The sequence below is a fragment of the Chiloscyllium punctatum genome, chromosome 39 (assembly GCF_047496795.1).
Source record: "Chiloscyllium punctatum isolate Juve2018m chromosome 39, sChiPun1.3, whole genome shotgun sequence".
Classification (NCBI taxonomy): Eukaryota; Metazoa; Chordata; class Chondrichthyes; order Orectolobiformes; family Hemiscylliidae; genus Chiloscyllium; species Chiloscyllium punctatum.
The window spans coordinates 41,581,899-41,596,324 of NC_092777.1; the positions used below are offsets into that span (position 1 = coordinate 41,581,899).

General features: G+C 38.7%; 1 protein-coding gene across 2 annotated transcripts in view; it reads left to right on the top strand.

Annotated features, from left to right (window-relative positions):
• dus1l (dihydrouridine synthase 1-like (S. cerevisiae)) overlaps positions 1 to 14,426 on the top strand; it is a 120,996-nt gene that overhangs the window by 69,963 nt on the left and 36,607 nt on the right. For both annotated transcript variants that reach the window (XM_072558521.1, XM_072558522.1), the window contains exons 4-7: positions 1,369 to 1,419; positions 3,466 to 3,578; positions 5,929 to 6,011; positions 9,268 to 9,371. In XM_072558521.1, coding sequence (XP_072414622.1) covers positions 1,369 to 1,419; positions 3,466 to 3,578; positions 5,929 to 6,011; positions 9,268 to 9,371 — 351 coding nt within the window. The remainder of the gene's footprint in view (positions 1 to 1,368; positions 1,420 to 3,465; positions 3,579 to 5,928; positions 6,012 to 9,267; positions 9,372 to 14,426) is intronic.

Consider the following 14,426-nt stretch of genomic DNA (forward strand, 5'->3'; position numbering starts at 1 on the left):
GAATCTACTACTGTTGCAGACAAAACATTCCGTACCCTTACTCCTCTCTGAGTAAAGAAACTATCTTTGACATCTGTCCTATATCTTATCACCCCTCCATTTAAAGCTATGCCCCCTCGTGCTCACCGTCACCATACTTGGAAAAAGGCTCTCCCTGTCCACCCTATCTAACCCTCTGATTATCTTACATGTCTCTATTAAGTCACCTCTCAACCTTCTCTCCGACGAAAACAGCCTTAATTCCCTCAGCCTTTCCTCGTAAGACCTTCCCTCCATACCAGGCAACATCCTAGTAAATCTCATCTGCACCTTTTCCAAAGCTTCCACATCCTTCTTATAATGCAGTGACCCCAGAACTGTACACAATACTCCAAGTGTGGCCGCACCAGAGTTTTGTACACTTTAAAAGCTAAAATTTAAAGTTTTGTGGGATGCGAGTAACCAAGATAAAATTCAGGAGGTAATTTAATAGAAACAGGCCATTAGGTCCAATAAGTCCACGTCGACCCTCAGAAGAGTAACCTACCCAGACCCGTTCCCCTACCCAATTACTCTACATTTACCCCTGACTAATGCAACTAATCCACACATCCCTGAACAGTATGGGCAAGAGTAATTTGATAATCATTTTGCATTTTTATATGCATCTGGCTGAAAGTTATTTCTAAATGGAAATAAAAGTGGTTTAAGTTTGCTTTTTACAAACTGTTGGTCTGAAACCAATCATTTTTGTTATATGGGAATATGCAAACAAGAATAAGGTCAATTATAGAATCTCTTAAAAGAAAAGTAAGGCTGTGAGGTGATGTAGTCTGAAGTCCATGCCAGTTACAGCAATAATCTTTACTGGGTTATAAATTCCTTTAATTTGTGAGTTGTGGGAATGACTAGTAATAAGATTGAGCTTTATATTTTCTCCTTTCGGTATGCTTTTGAAAGTCAATAGCTTCCATAATAATGACATTGAGGATCTCTCTTTATTGTTAGTCTAATTCCCCATATAAACAGGAAAAGTTGCATCAATTGTCATCTTATTTTAGTTTTAAATAACTTGCAGTCTATTGACAGAAACATTTGGCGACTCTCTCACTACTTTTGAGATTGTCTGTCATTAGAAATTTGTGGGTGATATGATCAGTATTTTTCATCCATTTGCATTAAGTGGGGAAGTGGTATTTGCCTGTAAACCCCTTGCTCCATGTAAGGAGTCTGTCCTTAGTGTGGGCATTCTGAAAGTTCTATTCATTGAATCTTTCTGATCCTTGAAAGTAGGGATTCTATTTAATCATCAAGTAGAAGTTATTTTGTATAGAATGGCAAGGCTAACTAGGATTAAATTTGACATCCAAGTGATTGATTTATTCACAGGGCACTATGGAGCATTTCTGCAGGAAGAATGGGACTTACTACACAAAATGCGTGAGTACCTAGTTGGTTATTGCACAGAGATTTGCCCAGAATCTCCTTAGTTTCTTGTGCTGACTTACGTATGTTTTAATATTTGACCTTATGGACTTCTGAGAGATACTTAAATGGGTGGAGCTTGCTCTCAGATTTTCCCTACCAAATGTTTGCCTCCTCCACACAGCACACAGTAAATGGAAAACATAAAGATGATTAAGTGAAGCATCTTTGAGGTGAGAACTCAGAAATTATATCATCAGGCAATTTGCATGTACCTACAACAGATTCAAGCTTTGATGTTACAACATAGTTTTCTTTTAATTCATGGGGATGTGGGCATTGCTGACAAAGAATTTCCAATTGCCCTTAGAAAGTGGTGGAAAGCTGTCTTCTTGAACCACGGGAATCTGCATGGTGTCTGTGTACCTGTAATGCTACAATGTAAGGAATTCCATGTTTTTGACCCAGCTGTTAACAATAATTCAGAAAAACACACATGGTCATATTGTCATAGAGTCATAGAGATATACAACACAGACACAGACCCTTCGGTCCAACCTGTCCATGCCAACTAGATATCCCAACCCAATCTAGTCCCACCTGCCAGCACCAGGCTCATATCCCTCCAAAGCCTTCCTATTCATATACCCATCCAGATGTATTTTAAATGTTGCAATCGTACTAGCCTCCACCACTTCCTCTGGCAGCTCATTCCACACACGTACCACCCTCTGAATGAAAAGGTTGCCTCTTCGGTCTCTTCTATATCTTACCCCTCTCACTCTAAACCTATGCCCTCTAGTTCTGGACCCAGGGAAAAGACTTTGTCTATTTACCCTATCCATGCCCCTCATGATTTTATAAACCTCTATAAGATCACCCCTGAGCCTCCGACGCTCCAGGGAAAACAGTCCCAGCCTATTCAACCTCTCCCTATAGATCAAATCCTGTAACCCTGGCAACATTCTTGTAAATATTTTCTGAACCCTTTCAAGTTTCACAACATCCTTCCGATAGAAAGGAGGCCAGAATTGCACGCAATATTCCAATATATAATTCTCAGTTTAGGAGGTGCAATTAGTACATGGTAAGGGAAGAGTGAATGAAAAGAAGCAAACCACTAGGAAACAAATGATGTGAACAAAAGATTACTTGTTAACTGCCTTAGTAATAATACACATTAATCTGCTCATGTTTGCAGCATTTTAAAGGCATTCTAAACCTACATAGCTGTCAACAATGGGTCAGTTGTTTTTTTGGGTGAGATGTCAAACCAAAAGATATAGGAATAGAATTGGGCCATTTTGCCTGTCGGATCTGTTCTGCAGTTCAATCATAGCTGATCTATTTCTCAACCCCATTTTCCTGCCTTCTCCACAGAACCCTTGATCCCCTTACTATTAGTAACCTATATATCTCTGTTGTAAATGACTTAAATCACTTGGCCTCCAAAGTTGTCTGTGGCAAAGAGTACTACAAATTCACCACACTCTGGCTGAAGAAATTTCTACTCATCTCAGTTCTATTGATTGTACTGAGACTCCATTTTCTCTCAAGGTGAATGTAAAAGATCTCAGTAAACTATTTTGGAGAAGAGTAGTGAGGTTCTCTCAAGTTTCCTGACCAATACTTAACATCAGTCATTAGTAGAAAAAGCAGATTATTTGTCGTTATCACGTTGCTGCTTGTGAGAGCTTGCTGTGTGCAAATTGCCTGATATATTTCTTACATGGTAACAGTGACTAGCCTGCAAAAATATTTAACTGATTATAAAGCGATTAGGGATATATTAGGGAAGTCATGACCGGTGCTATATAAGTACAAATCTTTTTTTTAATCACCTTGTGATAAGTTCCTGGTTTTAGCAGGGAACTTGGGAAAGTGCGTTGAGTAAAAACAGATTCATCAGCAGAAAAAGGGAACCGAAACTAGTGGGTGCGCCAACCTAGTGCACCCAGCATTTCAGAGTAAGTTGCATGTTTATCTCAAAAAATGAAAATAGAGGTAGGACAAAGTGAGAAGAAATGTTTTAATTATGTTTGACTTAATTTCCTTTCTCAGTTTCTGAGGCACATAAAAGAATCTCTGTTCCGATCACATGCAAAATCCGGGTTTTCCCAGAAATCAGTAAAACTGTGCAGTATGCAAAGATGTTGGAGAAAGCAGGTTGCCAGGTAAGTAAATGCATTCTTATTTTATGTTTGAATAATTCTTAATTTTCTGAAAGTTTTAATTCTGTAGGTATTGCATTATCTGGCACACATTGCTCAATCATATTCATGCCAATTCACAATTGGCAGTGTGTCAAAGCTACCTATTATTCAGTAATCACCTCCGCAGTCCAGTATGATCATACTGGAAGATAGGAAGTAACCTATGTTTCAGACGTATCAATTTTTTTTGTCAGTTTTGAAAGATAGCCTAAAATCAACTGGCCAAGTGCTGAAATTTTAAAACATTGGCAGCAGCTTTCTTTCTTTAGCAAAATGGTTAACTTGCTTATTACAATAAGAATCAGAACTGAAGATGCTGTGCTGCAGTTAATTGGTGCAAATATGCCTGATTGTTTATATTAACTCTACAGAAGTCTGGGAAACACAATTTAACTAGTGCATATTTTTGCATACACAGAGTTATGATCCCACCTGATGGTAAAACTGGAAAAGTCACAGTAAAATCTGATTTAATAGAAGAATTAGAATTAAGTTTATTGTCAATAGATCGTAAGTTTATTCCACTGCTCATATTCTTTAACAAAATAACAGGTTTGTTTACACAAAAAGCAAAGCTATACTGTATATGTACTTCCGGGTAATAAATGCAGTTCAGAAAAATCTTAATAGAACACCTAAACAAAGATTCACCCTTTCTTCCTTGCAGTCTCTGTGATAGATACTCTATCCAAGTACAATGTCATTCATATCTTAATCTTTTAATTTTTTACTTAACTGACTGCTTCAGTTTTAATTGTCTGGAGAACACTTTCCAGTTTTGATTCCTAGATTCTTTCTCAATTTTGGTGATCTAGAGACTAAACCTCTTCGCAGTTTGAAAACTTATACACCAATTGTCACAGCCTGGAGATTTCCTAAACTTTCACAACCTGCTATTATGCTAAGATAAAACTGTTCTTCTGCACTGAAGACCTGAAGCTATTGAATTCAAGTGATTCTGAACTCAGAAAGCTGGTGGCCCCAGTCTCTTTTCTCTGTCATAAAAGTTCAACTTTGTAAATACTTCATTAGCTAATACCCTGGATATCCTGCTGGACACAGAACTGAAGTTTCCTACTTTCTTGGATATGAAGCCCATAGTTCACTGTTCCAAATTACTTTCTGACTTCTTTTCAAACAAAACATTATCTGCAAAGAACTCTCACACATTTTACCCCCTACTTTAAAGTCCAAATGATTGTATATTTATAGAATAACAGAATCCCTACAATGTGGAAACAGGCCCTTTGACCCAGCAAGTTCACATTGACCCTCCAAAGACCCAGTCCCCTATCACTCTACATTTACCCCTGACTAATGCACCTAACCTACACACCCCTGAACATTATGGGCAATTTAGCAGGGCCAATTCACCTAACCTGCACATCTTTGGATTGTGAGAGGAAACCGGAGCACCCAGAGGAAACTCGCGCAAATGCAGAGAGAATATGCAAACTCCACACACACAGTCACCTGAGGCTGAAATTGAACTCTGGTCCCTGGAGCTGTGAGGCAGCAGTGCTAACCACTGAGCCACCATGCCACCCCCTTACATACCTTTTATCACAACCCCCTGCAACAGCCATTGCACTATATTTTGAAGCACTACGGTGTTATAATGTTATAAATGTCCACTAAATGCAAATTTCTTTCTTTCTATAGCTAGAATCCAGATGTTTTGAATTTGGAGAATAAAAATGAGCACAGAAACACTGATTTGTATTCAATTTCAGGAGAAAGTAGCCAAAGCAAAAACTGTAATACATGTATACAGTGTTCAATTATTGCATTGCTTGAAATAGTTTGGGAAGTCTTTGCACTTTTGCCCTATGGACTGTTAATAGCAATACGACTTAAGTCAGGCTTTTAGTTTGGTTGTAAAGACCCCTATCCAATAGATTTGCATTGTTTCAACTCGGCTCCTTGTGGGTACGTACTCTCAACTTGAAACCGCATTAAATTTCAAACTTATGAAGACTTAGTCACAGACCCATAAATGCTTTCAGATGTCTTTATTAGAATGTTGTTCTTTTTGTAAATATTATTACTGCTTGGAAGATGAGAATCATTTGCTTTTCAGAAAACTGATATTCAAATGCAGTGAGTTCAATTCTAATTAAACAGATCGACAAAAGATTTGGTGGGTCAGAAACAAATGCTTTTCAGGTTTATTTCAGTCAAGTTCATCATTGTACAGTTAAAAGAGGAATTACGTTTTTTCTACGTAACTGTTATTTACATTAGTGCCGTCTAAGTGTTATGGTTTTAAATATTTCTGGTTTTAAATTTGATAATCTTGAATATGTTTCAGCTGTTAACTGTTCACGGTCGTACCAAAGAGCAAAAGGGGCCTTTGACAGGTGTAGCTGACTGGGAACACATAAAAGCTGTGAGGTGAGAAGCAAATATTAATAGACACTATACTGAACAAGAGGTGACAAGAACAACATTACACCAGAACTATCAATAAATTCTTCGCAATTTTATGACCAGAAAAGGGAGTAAGTGAAATAATTCAGAATTGAGACCATAAGACATAAGAGCAGAAGTTAGGCCACTTCACTCATCGAATCTACTCTGCCATTCAATCATGGCTGATATAGGGAGAGGTTGAATAGGCTAGGAGTGTTGAATGCTGAGGGGTGACCGATAGAGGTTTATAAAATCATGAGGGGGATGGATCGGTTAAGTAGACAAGGTATTTTCTCTAGAGTGGGGGAGTCCAGGACTCGAGGGCATAGGTTTAGGCTGAGAGGCGAAAGATATAAAAGAGACATAAGAGGCAACTTTTTCACTCAGAGGGTGGCATGTGTATGAATGAGCTGCCAAAGGAAATGGTAGGGGCTGGTACAATTGCAACATTGAAAAGGCATCTGGTTGGGTATATGAGCTAGGTGCTGGCAGGCGGGACTAGACTAAATTGGGATGTCTAGTCGGCACGGATGAGTTGGACCAAAGGGTCTGTTTCCGTGCTGTACATCTCTATAACTCTATAAGTTTCTCAACCCCATTCTCCCACTTTCTCCCTGTAACCCTTGACAATCAAAAACCTATTTATCTCAGCCTTAAATGTACTCAGTGACCTGGTCTCCACAGCCTTCTGTGGCAATGACTTCCATGGATTCATCACTCTCTGGCTGAATAAGTTTCTTGTTATCTCCTTTCTAAAAGGTCTTTATATTACTCTAAGGCTGTACCCTCAGGACCTAGTCTCTCCTACCAATGGAAACATCTCCCAACATCCACTCTGACCAGGCCATTCAGTATTCTGTATGTTTCAATTAGATCCCCCCCACCCCAATCCTTCTAAATTCCATTGAGTATAGACCCAGAGCCCTCAAACATTCCTCATATGTTAAGCTTTTCATTCTTGGGACCATTCTTGTGAACCTCCTCTGAACCACTCCAGTGCCAGTACATCTTTTCTGAGACTTGGGGCCCAAAACTGCACAAGAATGGAATCTTGGCTTATTTGTGGTCATGTCATCAAAGACCCACAATTAAAATAAAAGCAAACTTTGTTCAATTTAATGTGAACATGAGCCGAGTCAAAGGTTTCAATCCTGCAAGTTTCGAATTTTGGAATTTGTCATATCCAGTACTATTTTGTGTCTAATGCTATGAGCTAGAATCATAGAGATGTATAGCACGGAAACAGACCCTTCGGTCCAACCTGTCCATGCTGACCAGATATCCCGACCCAATCTAGTCCCACCTGCCAACACCCGGCCCATATCCCTCCAAACCCTTCCTATTCATATATCCATCCAAATGCCTCTTAAATGTTGCAATTGTACCAGCCTCCACCACTTCCTCTGGCAGCTCATTCCATGCATGTACCACCCACTGCATGAAAACGTTGCCCCTTAGGTCTCTTTTATATCTTTCCACTCTCCACTCTCACCCTAAACCTATGCCCTCAAGTTCTGGACTCCCCCACCCCAGAGAAAAGATTTTATCTATCCACCCTATCCATGCCCCTCATTATTTTGTAAACCTCTATAAGGTCACCCCGCAACCTCCGACGCTCCAGGGAAAACAGCCCCAGCCTGTTCAGCCTCTTCCCATAGCTCAAATCCTCTAACCCTGGCAACATCCTTGTAAATCTTTTCTGAATCCTTTCAAGTTTCACAACATCTTTCCAATAGGAAGGAGACCAGAATTGCACAATATTCCAACAGTGGCCTAACCAATGACCTGTACAGCCGCATCATGACCTCCTAACTCCTGTACTCAATACTCTGACCAATAAAGGAAAGCATACCAAACGCCGCCTTCACTATCCTATCTACCTGCGACTCCACTTTCAAGGAGCTATGAACCTGCACTCCAAGGTCTCCAAGATGATGATGATGGGTTTTTTTTGTTATCGTGCAAAACCTAACTGCAAGAACAATATTAGTCTCCTCAAGCCCATTCTTGTTTACACAATATCTTTTGTTTTCCCTTTTTCCATCTACCTTTGAGTAAGTAGTCTCATGCATAACTCTGTAAAACGGACTGATGTTTACTACGTAGGATTCAATCAGGATCTGACTGATGGGACAATAGCTCAAGCTTTTTTTGTCAACATTTGGTACCATTTCATTAATTATTTCTATCAACGTGTTGATGTTCCCTTCACAGCCCTTTTTGTATTACTTATGGTTTTTTTTGTAGCTTCCTTTTTCGCATCTTAAATCCTAATTTTTTGGAACAGGATTGGAGAGTGAGAGCTCGTCTAGTGTCACTGCATTCTATCACTTTGCATAGTTCGTAAAGTTCACAGATTTACAAAATGTGAAACATGTAGAAGGAGGCCTTTAGACCCAATAAGTATGCAAGACCCCAGATAAGTCATAAGCCAAGTGCCATTCTCCTGCCTTGTTTCCATAACCTGGTAAATTCTTCCTTTTTGGCTGTTTGTTTAATTCTCTTTTGAATGATTCAGTACTTTCAATAAGCTCTGAATCAATGCACTCCAGGTTTTAACCAATCATTCCTTAAAAGGTTTCTTTTTCTTGGCTTTGCTTCATGCCAAGTTTCAAGTCAAATAAATGCTAAATGGAATTTGCTATGTAAATACGAAACGTGACAGGGTTGTGCAAAACATTTAACACATCAGAAGTTGTGATGTAAAATGATCAAACTGAAATGATAACTCCATTTTTTCCCTTGACAGATGTTACCTGAACTGTTCAGTGTTTACAACATCTTCTGTTTCATTTCAGCTTTCCACCATCCACAGTATTTTGATTTTGTAAACCTAGGGTTTATATTGGCAATAGAGACTGTTAGGGCAGGAAAATAATCTTACACATTTTTTAAAAAAACACAAGTTGAGAATTCAAGAAACACGGTATTTGATTTGGGTTGTGAACATTGAATGAAGATACTCAGCTCTTAGAATTAATTATCTTTAAGTAAAATTAAAGATTAGAAGGTATTTTTCTTACCAGAGCAATGTATTCCTTAATCAAAGCTGTAAATTTTCTAACATTGTAAAACATAGGAATGTCTTAGCAGCCATGTTTGTGATAGGTTTTACCCTTAACATAAATTTAGCTAGACGCCACAATTGATCTTATTCATCTACATTGATAAGCCACTACAAGTTTGAGAACTGAAGATTTTCCTGGGAAAATAAAACGAAGTATGTTGTTTAATGCAGGAAAGAAGTTAACATCCCTGTGTTTGCCAATGGCAACATCCAGTATTTGAGCGATGTAGAGCGGTGCATTCAGGAAACGGAGGTACAAGGTGTAATGAGTGCAGGTATGTGCCCAAAACAAATTTACTTTGGCTACTTTCTAATTAACATGATGAACTTTAGTTTATGTTTTTCTTTGCTACAATATATGTATATATATTATGCCAGCATGTGTTGCCCAATGACTAAACCTTCTCATTGCCAGCATTGTAAATTGCCATTGTAAATTACAATGTCCTTAACTAGAATGGAAGTGGGCTCTAAACCTATCATACTGCAAATATGCAATAACAGCTTAATTTTGAATTTCCAAACTCAGTCTGTACAAAAGAGAAACTTCAGAGCTCTGACCAAGAATTTCAGATTGCTGTCAGTTTTGCTATTTAACTATAAACTACGCATATCAAAGATTGACGTAAAATAGGTATAAATATGTCTGCTCCATAGGAATATTACCTATATTACATATAGGAATATACAGAATTACCTTTGCAGTCTGATCAAATTATTTCCCTCTCCTCTAATTCCATTTCACTGGCTGACTAACATGTGATCTTCACTTGCTATACGTAATGCCTTTGATATGATACAAGTTAAGAATGAAACAAAGCAAATGAAATTTCCAGGATGGTCAAAAAGAACATTCATAGGAAAACTCCATCCTGTATTGAAAAAAGCTTAGGTTTTTACCAATTATTTAATATGTGCACTTATTTCCAGATTCCACCTATACTTCTGGCATCAAAACAATGGTTTGATAATCTGTTCCTGTGGTAGTCACCGGATACACTTAAGTCCAGGATACACTGCACTTGATTTCTGCCTCACTCCTGCAGGAAGCAGTCCTGATTGAAAAGAATAGTTTGTTTAGGGATAGTCAGCACGGTTTTGTGAAGGGTAGGTCGTGCCTCACAAATCTTATTCAGTTCTTTGAGAAGGTGACCAAACAGGTAGATGAGAGTAAACCGGTTGATGTGGTGTATATGGATTTCAGCAAGGCATTCGATAAGGTTCCCCACAGTAGGCTATTGTACAAAATGTGGAGGAATGGGATTGTGGGAGATATAGCAGTTTGGATCAGTAATTGGCTTGCTGAGGGTGGTGGTTGATGGGAAATGTTCATCCTGGAGTCCAGTTACCAGTGGTGTACCGCAAGGGTCGGTGTTGGGTCCACTGCTGTTCATCATTTTTATAAACGACCTGGATGAGGGCTTAGAAGGATGTGTTAGTAAATTTGCAGACTACACTAAGGTCGGTGGAGTTGTAGATAGTAATGAATGATGTTGTAGGTTACAGAGAGGCATAGATAAGCTGCAGAGTTGGGCTGAGAAGTGGCAAATGGAGTTTAATGCGGACAAGTGTGAGGTGATTCACTTTGGTCGGAGTAACCAGAATGTAAAGTACTGGGCTAATGGTAAGATTCTTGGTAGTGTAAATGAGCTGAGAGGTCTCAGTGTCCAGGTACACAGATCCTTGAAAGTTACCACCCAGGTTGACAGGGTTGTTAAGAAGGCATACAATGTTTTAGCATTTATTAGTAGAGGAATCGAGTTCCAGAACCAGGAGGTTATGCTGCAGCTGTACAAAACTCTGGTGCTGCTGCACTTGGAGTATTGTGTATAGTTCTGGTCACCGCATTATAGGAAGGATGTGGAAGCTTTGGAAAGGGTTCAGAGGAGATTTACTAGGATGTTGCCTGGTATGGATGGAAGGTCTTAGGAGGAAAGGCTGAGGGACTTGAGGCTGTTTTCGTTAGAGAGAAGAAGGTTGAGAGGTGACTTAATAGAGACATATAAGATAATCAGAGGGTTAGATAGGGTGGACAGGGAGAGCCTTTTTCCAAGAATGGTGACGGCGAGCATGAGGGGGCATAGCTTTAAATTGAGGGGAGATAGATATAGGACAGATGTCAGAGGTAGTTTCTTTACGCAGAGAGTAGTAAGGTTATGGAATGCTTTGCCTGCAACGGTAGTAGATTCGCCAACTTTAAGTACATTTAAGTTGTCATTGTACCAGCATATGGACGTACATGGAATAGTGTAGGTTAAATGGGCTTCAGATTAGTATGACAGGTCGGCGCAACATCGAGGGCCGAAGAGCCTGTACTGCGTTGTAATGTTCTATGAAAACTAAACAGAGTAGAAGACTCAAATGTCTTGTGTGTTCGCTGCTACTAGTGAAGGGCTAAGATAAATATTCTAAAATAGTAGTAGACAGTAAAAGTAAGCATCCAAATAATGTAGATTAATTTATTATCTGAATAGTTTAGTACATTCTGAGATCTGTGGATGCTAGTTTAGTGATAAGATAGTACTAAATTCTCATCTTAAGTCTATACCAAAAGGGAAAGTCACAGACCTACTAGGCCATGGCTAAAGTGTACTTCACACAGATTTCGTCAGAGAAACTTGCTTCCCTGAACTATATTCTCCGCATGCATAACAATGAGCACAATATTTCATACAATCATTCCATGGCATAATTACAAGGACAGCACTTTGACTGGGACAACACACACATCCTCGGACAGATGAAACAAAGACATGCATGAGAATTCTTAGAGTCATCACATTCTAACCAGAACTCCATCAATAAACACATCAATTTAGATCCTATCTACCTTGCCTTGGGGGAAAAAAAACCAGGAATGACATCACCCACCTTAAGAAACCAAGACCTATAAATAAAGAGTTGGGACATACCACCAGCGCTTCACCGGAGACACTCACTGATGATGTTACCTAGTTGGTGACGAAATGTCTGAAAACAAATCTTGCAGTTCAGTGAGCTTTCTTGCATACTTATAATTACATAGAATATAAACCACAGAAACAGGCCATTTGACCCAGCTGGTCCATGTGGATTTTACTAGACCCATCCGTCCTCCAGTCCTTCCTCATTGGTACATCAATGTGCTTTAGCATTGAATCATCAAATATTTACAATAAAGACAATAGAAGCTAGAACATACATTTGCTTAGCAGGAAAATAGCTTGCATTTAGCTCAAATTTAACCCCATAGGGGAAACTGGAATGGGTGAAATTACATGGACTTTCTAATTCATAAATGCATATACAAGTTATTTCATAATTTTTATTAAACATGCAATTTGAAGGACATTTGATTTATGGGAATAAAGGTAGCAAAGTGCAGAAACATTGGCTGTAAATTCCAAGAAGCAAACCTACTTAGTGAAAAATATGCAAACAGGAGTTAAGTAATTAGAGAGAAAATTGTAATTTTGTTAAATAGCGTTGTTTATTTGCTTATCTGAACATAAAAATAAACTGCCCAGTGGGGGGAGATGTTGTCAAAAAAACCAGGATCCTGACAACAAATTGCTCAAGATGTCAGTTTTTTGAAAAGTGTTTAGGAATGTATATTTTTTCAAAGCTAATTTTGAGCACGAAAACCTTGTATTAGTTCTATAAACATGATTTATTACAAAGTGCCAATTCTTATCTATTTTCTTTTCTGGTAAAATGCAACTTGCCATAATTGATTATACCACAAAAGGAGTTGGAAGTGGGAAGATCAGTGTGAAAGACCTTTTACAAGTCAAAGAGGCTTTAATAAAGTCAGAAGTCCTGACCCACTTTGACCCATAATTACTATTGCAACTGACAATGGGAGCAATCATTTCTCACATCTTACTGAATGGTGAAGAGAAACCAATAGCTTTTCGCATCAAGGTCACCAAAGCAAAGATGAACTATGCACAGGTAGAGAAAGAAGTTCTGGGAATCATTTTTGACATTAGATGATTTTACCAATGCAAGTATGGTTGGGAATTTGCCCTGCTAACAGATCTGAATATTTGGGCCTCACACAGGGATACTTTCTCTAGCAGCAATGCATATGCAGAGGTAGGTATTGTTGCTATCAGCTCCAACTTTTACAGTTAGGTTTCAGCAGTCCAACTTGCATGGGAATGCTGATAGGCTTTCTTGATTTCTTTTGCCAACTGAGTCAACTACAAATAGCCTTTATGTAGACATTTTCTACTTGGAACAAATAGAGTTCACTCCAGTATCAGTTGGACAAGTTAAGTAGTACACTAGAAATGAGCCTCTACTATCAAAAGTGATGGACATGGTACTTTGTGGCAAGATCACAGGAACAACCCCAGAACTGAAGCCATATTGTCACATGGAAAGTAGAACTATTTGTACAGGCAGGATGTCTCCTGTGGGGAATGAAGTTCAATCATTCCACCACAGCTAAGGAAACACGTTTTAAATCAACTACATGCAGGCCACTGTGGCATTGTCAGAATCAAGGTGATAAGCAGAACCTATTTTTGATGCCCAGAGTTTGAGGAGAAATTGGAAATATATGCAGCTTGTACAAGCGTTTGCAACCTACCTCCATCAGTGCCATTACACCCATGGCAATGGCCAGCAAGCCATAGCAAAGAATCCATATTGACTACATGAGACCTTTAGAAAGGCAATTTTCTTTTTTGGTTGCCACACATACTAAATGGCCTGAAGTTGCCATAAGTGACATCTTCTGAGAAATACATTGAAAGATTGGGGAGTATTTTTATGAGGTTTGGTTATCTGGAACAACTTCTTAGTGATAATGGTCCACAGTTTATATCACGAGAGTTTACAGGCTAATTAAAACAGAATAGAATTCAACAGATCCAATCAGCACACTATCACCCAACTCCAAATAGTTTGGCAGAAAGGTTTGTGTAGACAATGAAACATGCTTTTGGGTTTCTCATGAACCCAAAAGACTGAGCCAATGTTTGTTAATATACCACAACACAAGGGGGAGGGATGATATGTATTTGAGTAAAGTATGATGGACTATCACCCAGCCACGACTCCAATCACATAATGTAATTATATTGTCATCATCCATTTTGGATGGGTAGAAAGCTCTTCCTAAGCTTGCTGCCTGCAGAGTGAACACCTCCATAATAAAGGTGCTGCTGTTTAACACTTCAGCCTCCTGGTCCTTCTTGAAACATATCATATTATCATGACTTCTGTCTTTAATGTAGGTACCATGATAGGGTGGCTAAGAACACTTTTCATTGTATTTTTCTTGTTAAAATACATATGACAATAAATTCTAAATTGAAATGTGTTCTGTTTTTAGAATACAG